Here is a 12,740-nt window from a genome sequence, read left to right on the forward strand (position 1 = left end):
GGGAATCGAACCTACAACTGCAGAATCTAAGCCGAGAGTCTGACAAGCTTATTCGGCTACCCGAGATCCCATCTAAATATAAATCAACTTAAATATTTATTTTTAAAGACTATTTTTCAAAACTTCATAGAGAAAAGAAAACCGAACGAGATGTAGTGTGTAGATAACTGTGAGATTTCGCTTTGTAGCCAGTTCCATGGAATGTTCATCAAAGAAAAAAAAAAGGTACTGCATGGGGGGAATGATCTGTAAGGCTGTAACTAATATACGAAGTTACATACAGTTACAGAACAATATATTTATTAAACAGGACTTGTTATACAAACTGCAAAATAACACCTTGCGACGTTCAATGCTTATATGCACTGCTGTAGGATACATTTAATAACTGAGAGAAAACAAAACCGCTTCGCCCAAAACGCACATCATACCGCTGCATGTGTCACAACCTAGCAAAACCGCTCCGTGTGTCAGCGCCCTAAGAGACGCACTTCTCGCCATTCGGGTTCTATCGATTAAGATCGGGCGACAACCTAGGAATCTGTTTTCCGAGGCAGACCGGCCACGTCGAGCAAATCCTCAGACCTGGGCGGACGGCTGAACAGCGTCGGACGATTCCTCAATAAAGGAGAAAGGTAAACCTTGAAAAAAAATCGCCTTCACAGGCGAAAACATCAGGCCGTAAAAATTTCACATATAATTTTGAAATAACAGGTATAATCAGTGATATCCTCAGAAAGCAATAAATAAAATTTGTTTAATTTGTTTGCAAAAAAAATTCCAATAATTTTTCTTTTGTTATTTATCGGTGTCACTTTATAATATATTGTTTTGATATGTTGAACTGGCACTAGATCGGTTGCCGTGTTTTGGTGTTAGTCAAACGAGATTAGGCTTTGCGACATCTGCAGTGTGAAACACAGAAAACTGAAAGTTTCGACGTGTCACAACATGACCCTCAAAAAGTGTTAATTTTCCATATTATTTTTCTTTAAAAAGATTCGTCACCAAGCGTATATTTTTTTGAAAGTAATAAGCATAATTTTTATATTCTACACATTATTTGGAGATCGTGAGAAATCACTAAACAGCACACATTCTATACATTTTACAGTTTATATTCAAAACTCAAATTTTTGTATTGTTTTATAATTTATTTAGATGTTCTCTTTAGTTAAGGATTATAGTTAAAATCATGTAACGTTTGTAAATACCAGTCTGTGCAAATTTTTTCTGTAAGTATATTTCAAACAAAAAAATTAAATGCCACCAGTATAAAACAGTTTTATAACTTGATATAAAAAATTAGTGAAATACCTTACACAATTTTTGAAATTAAATAAGCAAATCAAGAAAAAAAAAGAATGAAAATTGATTAGCTGCACATTGAGTTATCAGGTTGGAATTCGCTCAACTGGAAGTGTGGAGGGGATGACCTTAGCCACGGTCCCTCCTCAGTTGGTTTGTAACTGTTGCATCGTCGTGTGATATATTCTTCGAGTGTAATATTTTTCTATTATTTAAAGTTGTAAAAACAAACGTGAGAGTACAGAGATACTCCAAATCCAGTCAGAAGGTGATAGCACAATCGGTAAGTGTTGGCCCGGTTCGACTTGCATGATCTGATAAAAACAATCGATTTTCCATCGATTGTTGAATCTGTGAAAAATAACTTCAAACCCAACATATATTTTACAGTTTATTGGCAAATCTCAAATTTTGTATTGTTTTATAATTTATTTAAATAGTATTGAATTACAGAATCATGTAACGTTTTTACATTCCAGTCTGAGGAGATTATTTCTGTAAGCATATTACAGAAAAAATCTTAAAAAATTAAATCCCACTCGTATATAACAGCTTTGTAGTTTGAAAGAAAAAATTAAGTGAAATACCCTTCAAAATTGTTTACAGTTAAATAACAACCATATAAACATATCAAATTAAGGATATTCACTTGTAGTAAACAGAATCGTTTCAACAGTTTATGTTGGTAGTTTTGTGATTGTTACTCACGTTGATTATTAATAAAATTTCAATTGAAGAAAAGTGACTAAAATTAAAATAATTTTTTGTTGATATTAGAAACATGTGCAATAGCATGTTACATGATCATTATCATATCTCGGCTCTTCGATAAATAATATGCTGTATTATCCGTTGCTTGGATGATTTCTAAATTGTTTAATTAGCAAATCTTCTCCCCCTTTATCTGTCTTCCCTAGTTGAAAAGATAAGGACTCGACCAACACCCAAACACTCCAACCATGCCACATCCGCTTCTAGACCTCCCACTACAATATACAGGGTATTACAGGGTTGAATGTCAATAATGCCATGGTGGATTCACGAAATAAAATGTAATTTAGTGCCACCAGAACGAGGTTTCTATCTTGACTGATTCCTGAGATATTAACACTGTGATTTTAGTCTAAAATCAGATTTTTTTAAATATAACATCGTTATTTCTCAACTTAGCCTCATTAAAATTATAATCTGACCTTTATTTCGCAAACTACATTAAATTTTTCAGAAGATAACATTTCAGTAAAAAAAATTTGCGCTTCAGAATACACAGTACCCGCCCAAAGAATAACTAACGGCAAAACCTTTTTTTTCCCCACAGTACTGCAGTAAGATAAAATATAAATAGAGAAAAAAAATAAGGATAAAATAATAAAACCATAAATAAAATTAAGTCATTTAATCAATCTGCACATTTTCGCCTGTCACCTAAAATCAGTGCTTGTAACAGGCATGAGTTATGTCAGTGAACAAAACTGCTAAAAATTAAATCAAAAGGGCTGAGAAGGTGTATAAAAACAAATAAATGAAAGAAAAAACAAAAATAATGAAGAGAGAAAACAAAAATAAAATAAAATGCAATAAATTCGGATAAAGATAAAATAGAAATTAAGAATACCATAATAGCCAAATGATGCCAAATATACCACAAAGAAAGTTCAAATTATAAATTTAAAATTTTTAAAGTAATAAATTGTTTGAAATCATAATAAGAACTAAATTTGTTAAAATTAATTTTATGATTGTAAAGAAACCTAAAAACTACATTTAATCAATAGTTAAAGTAAAAATTAGTTAAATTCACTAATTTCGTGGTCCGCTTGACCAATTAATATATTTCAATTAATTAAGGGTTTTTTTAGTTCAGATAAATAAGTCAGTGTCACGAGCGGGATTCGAACCCACGATCTTTGGCTAGATACGCCGCTGCTCTACCACTTGAGCTATCGTGACCATGATCCACTCGGACACTAACTTCCCATCTCAACCCCACCGTATGAATTTTCCCTCCTTTTTGCCATTTTTCAAATCTCGTGTAACCCATTTGATTCTCGGCGACAAATGAAATGGCCACGGAGAGCTTTAGTGAAGTATACTTCATTTTCAATGGTACTAGCGGGATTCGAACCCACGATCTTCGGTTAGATACGCCGCTGCTCTACCACTTGAGCTATCGTGACCGTGAAATCGTGAAAAATGGCAAAAAGGAGGGAAAATTCAAAAGGTGGGGTTGAGATAGGAAGTTGGTATCCGAGTGGATCGAGGTCACGATAGCTCAAGTGGTAGAGCAGCGGCGTATCTAGCCGAAGATCGTGGGTTCGAATCCCGCTCGTGCCATCGACTTTTTTACCTCAACTAAAAACCCTAATTAATTGTAAAAATTAGTGTTTACTTTGGATATAAAAATATTAGACTCTTTACTTTTTGTCTTGTTTGATACTCGTTGTTTGATTCAGCATATTATATCGTATTTTAGTTAAAACATATATTTGTTAAATTTTTGGTATTGACGACATTTTATTGCCCCCGAAAGGTTGATTATAATAGATAAACAACACCACATTATCATTACTTAATAAGACAAATAACCCTCAAAAATATTTTTATTGATAAATAAGAGTTATATATTTATAAATATTGCGTTTTAGAAATTTTAAATGCATTTTTTTTCTATTTAATTTGGAAATTGAACAAATAAACAATTATGTTTTGCACAGTGATCGTTCCAATGGGTTGTAAATAGACTTTACTTCTATCGACGAAACTGTAGGTAATGTAATGGAACTGTGGTATTCATACAAATACATAAAAACAACATACGAAATTTATTCAAATTATTGTACTAAAAGAGTAAATAATTAACATGCATATTTATATATATAATATATGTTAATTTTATATATATATATATATATATATAGATATATGAGAGCGAGTGAGAGATTGTGTATGTGTGTGTGAGGGAGAAGGTGATAGAGAGAAAGTTTAGAAAAAAGCTAGCGAGAACACGGTAGAGCAAGTATTGTTATAATTTATCCCATACAAACAAGTGTGTTCTGAATATTTCCTTTGTGACAGAGTGTTTCAAAGGGCTGTTAGCATCAATTGACTGGAGCAAATGCACGGTGCACGCTTTCAAATCTTATTAGTCTTCGGACACACTGTTTATGTCATTAATTTATGTTGAGAAATCAGGACGAAATCGTTGATAGAGAATATTGATGACAATATTGTACGCTTTTGAAAACGAACAGTTCATCGCGTTGATTTTCAAACGAATCGCAAAACAAGCGAAATACGTACGTATTGTCTCAAGATCTCATAATTCAACAAATTTGCTTTACAGCGGTTCACTGGTAAAAACAATCATACATATCAGATCTAAAAATTATGTGCAACATAATAAAAAATTGGGAAATAATTTTCTGATGATGTAATTAAACAATTAATTATAATTAATTATTTAGTGCTTAATCATTACAAATCAAATGAAATTTCATTTGACTTAAGTAAACTGAGTTACGTTTTTAATAAGAATAAAACCATTTCAGTTTTCTTTTTTTTTACTCTCCATTTTTTAAGTAAAATTTCAAGTTCTCACCAATGGCTGTATTCCATTTGGAAATTGGCGTCGCCTAAATATGTAAGTCGAGACAAATGTTTAGTACCCCCTTGAAAATACGAGACAACCCAGTTTCCCGGAGTGTGTCTATTCGGAAAAAAACAACAATGCCCGCGGCAAAAAGAAAAGCTTAAAAGGACGATTCATTCGTGAAGGTCCTCAATAATAAACGACCTCTCCCTTGGGGTGAAAACCGCCCCGGCAATGGATGTCACATTACTTTCTCATACTCATATATCTCTGCCTGCACTTACCGTCGGCGAAAGCGTGACAGACAAGGATCATCCTAAGGGCCGGTCTACTATTTATTTTTAACACATTGAACCCGTATATTTTTATTTGGTAAAGCAATTTAATGAAAATTTGTTCATGTGATGTGCCTATTCCGGTTAATTGTTTCATAAAATGATAAGATGACAATATTAATAAAACTTGTTTATGTGTGAAACCGATCTTGATTTTTTATGATATAACAGTAACCAACACTTTTCTTTGTCCTATTGCTAGCCTCTCTGTACCCCTGGGTCTCGTCAATTGTGGATAAAATAACAAGGTTTGTCTCTACTTTACACACTTCTATTTTCATTCTTTCTATTCTTCTATCTTGTCAGGGAATTCACACAAAACATTCTAAACTTTACTGTTTTAATTCACTAGTTTTCGTGGTCCGTTTCACCAATTAATATCTTTCAATTAATTAAGGTAACTGGTTGAGATAAAAAAGTGAATGTCACGAGCGGGATCTGAACCCACGATCTTCGGCTTGATACGCCGCTACTCGACCACCTGTGCTATCTGACTTCGATCCACTCGGACCCTAACTTCCCATCTCAACCCCACCTTTGAATTTTCCCTCCGTTTTTGCCATTCTTCAAATGTCGTTTAGTCTATTTGATTCTTGGCGACTATAGGGCACGATAGCTCAAGTGGTAGAGCAGCGGCGAATCTAGCCGAAGATGGTGGGTTTGAATCCCACTCGTGACACTAAACAACCCCCACTGTCCAATTTCCGCTTCTCAATTCTACTTGAGTTCTTTTTATTTTCAGATTACTTTAACCTTTCAGAACTTAAAACCAAAAGGCTAACGTATCTCATAAAAGGTTAATCCTGTGGTTAATGTATATTTGATTACACCAATGGCAAGAACGTTGAAAAGCCTATTAGGTTCATTAGTATATTTGTTGCAACCTTAAACAAACAAAATACAAAATAATTTTGAATACAAACTTTTACGATCTTGCAAAGTTCTTGTTTAAAGTTTAAATAAGATTTTGTTGTTTCAGTAAATACTGACAGATATGGCGGTTAGAGTCGCCCTTACTTCAACCCTATTTTTCTTTTCTTTTCTTCCGTCTACAATACCCGCCGTTTCTTGGGTAACTCTACAAAAAAATATTTATAAAGGGATCAAAACAAGATACGAATTTAGGAGTATTCTTATACCTCAATTTGCGAGCAAAATATTAATTTACACTAATTTAATGAAACGTGAAAGGGTTACTCTGTTGGTTCACTCTGTTTACTGTAAGTTTCCATAAATGTATGAAAATACAATTAGAAATAATTATATACAAAACAAATTAGTCACATACGATTTAAAAAAGTAAACAAAAGAATGAGGGAAAACAGCCAGCTTAGTCCGACCTATACAACCAACTATAACTATTTTATAAAGACAAGTAGATCTATAAATAAATAAATGAGTAAATAAATACATACCTACAATTAATTAAGGTTTTTAGTTGAGATAAAAAAGTCAATGGCAAATTGAAAAATGGCAAAAAGGAGGTAAAATTCAAAAGGTGCGGTTGAGATGGGAAGTTGGTGTCCGAGTGGATCGAGGTCACGATAGCTCAAGTGGTAGATCAGCGGCGTATCAAGCCGAAGATCGTGGGTTCGAATCCCGCTCGTACCATTGACTTTTTTATCTCAACTAAAAACCTTAATTAATTGTAATATATTAATTGGTCAAGCGGACCACGAAATTAGTGAATTTAAATACATACCGTAGACAAAATGTACCATAAATATACACTTATTATTTCACCACTTTAAGACTTTAGGGACATTGCCACCGCTAAGTCCTCTGATACTATAAATGGTATAAAAACCATTATTTATTCACGTGTCAAGAGTACGGTTGATGGGTGTCCATCGGACGACCTACTCGTAGGAGAAAGGTCATACCCTCAACCGATTAACGAGAAGCCGCAGATGCTGACATGCAATCAATTATTTTTAGGCCAAACCCCGCGTATTTGCCCGGTACGTGAGCTAAGTAACGGACCCATGTAGCAAAGTCCTTAGCACTACATAGAAATTATGCAGGAATGCCACCTTACTTCAGCGCGGCAGCGGTTAACTTGGTCCCCAGTTCCAATTTTTGGAGAATATAGGGTTATTTTATTGTATATAATATCGATAGATTTGCGTACCAAGGGTGTGTTGAGATTGAATATTTTTCATTGGTGTGAATACACACACACAAACACACACACTGTAGTATAGTTAAAATGTTTGTTGGCATACCCGGATCTCTGGTAATATGCAATATAAATGCATGTATATATATATATATATATATATATATATANAAATATATATATATTGGTGAATAGTATTTATTGGCGTGTATGTGTAGTGTAAGAGAGCTGAAAGCGGATGGCGGAATATTGAGTAAAGCTAAACATATTAATATTACATGTAACTGTTTATAAATTTGTATGATTTGTTTTAGTACGATATTCGACATGGACTTGAATTTTATAAAGGACATTGTCATAAAGGACGTTGAGGTTCAGTCCATCGAAGATGTGGTCGGCGAAGGTTACTCAAGCAACGTTAAACTGAAAGTGAAACTTCACGACGGAACAATTACAGAGAAATCATATTTTTTAAAATCCAAGCCAAAAGTACCCATAATAAGGAAATTAATAGAAAAATACAGACTAATGGAAAAAGAAATAAGCGTAAATATCATTTAAGTTCTATTGGCATCATTATGCACAAAACAAATAAATCAATAATACAAATTTATTTTAAAACATAGAAACTACATACAAAAAATAACCAATGGCCGAACTAACAATAAGATTTTAAACATATCTCTGAATAGCACTCTAGTTTATTTTCTCATTTTTCAGATGTATGAAGAAATGATTCCGGGCATGGAAAAGGTAGTAGAGGAATACGGAGACACAAATGAAAGAATCTGGTGCAATTTACTCGGATACCGACATGACATGATGATTCTAGAAGACCTTAGAGTCTGTCACGGTCAATTAATATTCCTTTATCGATCAAAAAATTCTGATATACATAATTCTTTAGGAATATGGTTATATGACTGTCGACAAGATGGAATGTTTGGATTACAAGCACGTGATACGTTCCGTATCCACGCTAGGAAGATTTCACGCCATTTCTAAGGTATTTTTCAAAAAAGATGTCGACGAAGAAAAAATCAGCAGGTTCAGAAACTACCCGATGTACGGTGACAGCGTAATGTTGGATATGTTCACTACCGGTGGCCTGATAACAATGTCACAAGTTATGAAAAAATCTTGGGGGCCTAAATGGTAAGTCGATTAAAGAATGTATTTTCTAACTAGGTGATAATCTCACATTGAAATGCCCATTTTTGTTTCAAACTTAAAAGAAGAATAACTTACCTAATCGTCTAACTAAGGAGGTTTTTAATAAGAGAGCAATTTCGGAAATCAAAGCCACTTGGCATAATACAAAATAAATGTTGGATACTTGAGCACCGGTCGAACATGAGGTACTTAAGAAAAACCTTTTTTCATTTTTTTTACCGACTTTTCGACTTTTATTCAGGCCATCTTCAGGGCCTGGATTAATTACAATATGTTGATTAGAAAAAAAATACAGATGTAAATATAAACTTTGAAACCAAGTATTTTATACTCATATACTCGTAATTTACCGGGTCTCCACCCTGTCCCAGCATATAAAACAGCAGATTACTAATTCACGTCTCACAACAATTTCACACAACACCAATATGACACCACAGGAATATCACTGCACTTTATGTAAGTATGAAATACTTGGTTTCAGAGTTTATATTTACATCTGTTTTGTATTTTTTCAAATCAACGTATGTTTTGTACATATGTCAGAGTCCACTCTCAGTCCCTGAAGAAGGCCTGAATAAAGGTCGAAACGTCGGCAAAAAAAATGAAAAAGATGTTTTTCTAAACCACCTCATTCTTGACTGCTCCTCACGAATCCTGTATTTATTAAACAACCGGTCACTAAAAACACACATATTATAATTTCTCATAGATAACTCGCTTTGAACACAAAAAATATTAAATACTAGCGTTTTGACATATGAGTTGCTTTCTCTTAACCGACAGAATCTCTTGACAGAATTCTGTTCATTACTGATATTTTCGAAAGTCAGAGTTTAGACTTGTCCCCATATTTCAGGGTTTTACTCTCGCAGATAATAAATAATTCACTAATTTCGTGGTCCGCTCGACCAATTAATATATTACAATTAATTAAGGTTTTTATCTCAACTAAAATCCTTAATTAATTGTAATAATAAATAATTTTACATTATTAATTACAATTCCATTATCCGTTTAAACCTAAAACCGTAACTTTTTTACCGTCAATATTGTTAGCTGAAATAGGGCTTCTTTTCTACAACTTCCGATTTCAGCCATTTGCAATGCCAAATGTTTGAACAGCTGTTTTCTCTTACCCTTGAACATTGGACATGTATAGATGATAATACGGGTGTTCAGGTGCCCCTTATGCAGAGAAAGGTTGCTTGATGTGTCCCGCATAATAGAGGCGTGTCATGCCTTGGCTCCATACAGAGAGCGTGTAGGCATGCTGCCGGACTTCAGAAGAGTTCTAGAACACAGTAGCGAGTCCCCTGTTCCGCTTTTTACGGGAAATTGGGTTTTTTTATGGTATATAATATGTCTTATGTGTGTTGTGTTTATATGTTTTTGTCTGAGTGCATGTATTTATTAGCGTGAATGGTGAGGAGTGAGGGTGAAATATAACGTCATAATCGCCCCTCGAACGTTAAGAGCGTATGAGTGTGTGTTCAGGGTCGATGGCGGAATATTTATAAAAGTACTCCATCGACCCCAATAGTTTGAGTATAGGTCGGTAGAGGAATGTCAATTACTTCACCTACCAAACGGAATGAGTGTACTGTATGGATGTATTTATGTATATGAATGTATTTATTTGTATGAATGTAGTGTTTGAAAGTGTAAATAGAATATAGACTTAGTTGGGGGCTGAAATGGCCTAGATGTCGGAAGCCCCAGTCAAGAAAAAAACTAGGGGTGTTTGTAAGATGTTAACTCGAATAGAGAAATGTCAAGTAAGATCAAGAACCTCCTATTTCTTAGTATGCTAAACGTTAATTTTTCCGCAATGCTGCACGTGGCGATTGGTAGAACAAAAAATAAAGCTATAACAAATCAAGTCCTTCAAGGCTTTGTTGTTTATTTCGGTTTTCTTTTGTGTTAAATTGTAATATGCCGGAAGTTAATAAAAAAGGAAAATTAATCAACTTTTTCATTCAAAATGCTATCTATGTACTCGAAAAGTACTAACAAATGACACGCTTCAATTCGTGCCGACCTACCTAACTTGTATCCTAATGTCTAAGAGCCTACAACATAATAGGACAGTGGAAGTATATGGAGGGGGATGATTATGAATAGGAGTCAAGTAGTATAAGGATAGGTCAGAAGTTAAGAAAAGAAATGTCTGATTTAATTAATGTACATTTAAGAATAAAAATACGCATAAACAAAAAACAGCTGTTAAATTCATGGCTGCCATGTTGGTTACCTACGCCCTAACGGATAGCAATGTGACTACATTTTCGACCCAATGTCTATCATTGGCCCTGGGCTGCTAGATGAGCAACTAGCAGATTCTTACAAGTCTACGTCTTCATTTTTCTCGATCTAGCAGGACTTAATAGAGTTAACAGGGTTACCACAAAGATCGTGAATGCCCCATCTCTGATAGTAATCCTGTCATCCAGCAATTGATACCGTGATGTATATAATATGATCTATGTAATCCATGGGTTGTGAAAGCTATGCTTGACTTGAACCTTTCTTTCACTTTCTTTTGTTAGTAAATAAATGTGATTTTTTTCCCTTCATACTTGAAGGGTTCAGGCAGAGTAGCCACATGCAGTACTATAAGGCTATATATATCCGTCTTTTCTTCTACTGCTTAAGTTTTACCCTAACTCTCCTTGTAACTCGTTCATTCAATGCAGCACGATTTTTACGGTATTTTGAGAGGTTCACATTGCCATCCATTCTTCTCACTATATAAGTTATATATTTAACGGTTTCTTTTAATCGTATCTATGTTAGAGCTTAGGAGACAGACAATGTTTCTTTCTAGTTACAAAACCATGTTTGTGCATATTTTGATATCGGGATTTACTAAAATGCATTTCAAAATCACAGCGTACCATCAATCATTCAAAACTTAATTGCTTTAACTAACTAAAAACAGCAACCGCTGGTTAACTTCTCTGTTACTTTAAATATTTAAAGAAAAAATACTGTTTTAGGTTAGATGTTGCAGATAGATTATATAAGTCTGCATCACATACTGAGGAATATTTCAAGGAATTGTTTCAAAATCGAAAGGATGAGATGGATGTCCTCAACCACGGAGATCTTTGGTGCTGCAACGTAATGTTCCAATACGACTCGCAAAACGTTCCTGTTAAGGCTAAGTACGTCAAGCAAATTCGTCCATTTCTGGTTTAACTGTAATAATTTTCCAGGTTTGTCGACTTCCAGCTGTCGCATTTTAACTCTTTGGCATGGGACTTGACTTTTCTGCTTTATACGAGCGTCAGGGCGTCGGTACGGCGAAAATCGCTCCCGGAATTTCTCGACGCGTATTTCAAATCCCTTTCTGACACGCTGGACTTTTACGGTTATGAGGGGCCTAGACCGACAAGAAAGTCGGTTGGCGAAGAGATGGACAGGTTCAAGTACATGGGGTTGACGGTGCTCTGCTCGAGCTACACGAATACTGCCACGAATGAAAATAATTACACCATGCAACCGTTATTGCAGGAGAAAGGCCCTCGCCTCTGCTATTTTCCACATCTATACGAAATTCCTCGGTTCAAGTCTGACGTTCAGGAAGACCTGTTAAACTGTGTAAGAGAAGGAATTCTATGATCCCCTCGAGTATGATTTACAACTTATGAATTAATTATTACTTATTGTGTTTATTTTCATTTAACGATACCAATCTTACCGTTACTTACTACTAAATACTCATTGATAAATACGTTCACAAATTCACTTGTTAAATGTTTTCTATATAAAGTAATATAAAAAAAATTTCATATTTTTCATTTTTTTTACTTTTTGTATTTTCTTAAATTTTTTATGTTTATACACAATTGCTTTTTATTGTAGTTACTGTAAAGTGAAATCATGCATTGTTTACAATTTAATTAAATTAGGTTATTGTATATCATAAAATACATGTTAAATTTAATAAAACTGATTAAAGTTAAAACTATATATGTATGTTCCAGAATCGTTTAGTTTGTTTATTTTGTATGTAATTATTTTTGTAAAACGGTTACATGTAAAAAATGTCTATATGGCCTAAATCTGCGAGTGTTATAAATAGGGAGTATCAACTCAATTATCTCTCTTACTCTCTCTCTCTTTATTTCTTTATCTCTCTCTCCTTCTCTCTACCTATATCTCTCTCTCTCTGTCTCTCTCTCTCTCTCTCCCCTTATCTCTACCTGTCTCT

The 12,740-nt window shown here is 34.1% G+C and overlaps 1 protein-coding gene across 1 annotated transcript; it reads left to right on the forward strand.

Annotated features, from left to right (window-relative positions):
* Positions 1-637: 637 nt before the first annotated feature.
* Positions 638-12,487, forward strand: LOC106671011. Its single transcript, XM_024229589.1, has 7 exons — positions 638-714; positions 5,435-5,480; positions 7,666-7,897; positions 8,072-8,194; positions 8,259-8,506; positions 11,524-11,691; positions 11,743-12,487. The coding sequence occupies exons 3-7, from the start codon at positions 7,679-7,681 to the stop codon at positions 12,146-12,148; spliced, it is 1,164 nt and encodes a 387-aa protein (XP_024085357.1). The 5' UTR covers positions 638-714; positions 5,435-5,480; positions 7,666-7,678; the 3' UTR covers positions 12,149-12,487.
* The last annotated feature ends 253 nt before the right edge of the window (positions 12,488-12,740 follow it).

The sequence above is a fragment of the Cimex lectularius genome, unplaced genomic scaffold (genome assembly GCF_000648675.2).
Source record: "Cimex lectularius strain Harlan isolate CLEC.00 unplaced genomic scaffold, Clec_2.1 scaffold407, whole genome shotgun sequence".
NCBI classification, from domain to species: Eukaryota; Metazoa; Arthropoda; class Insecta; order Hemiptera; family Cimicidae; genus Cimex; species Cimex lectularius.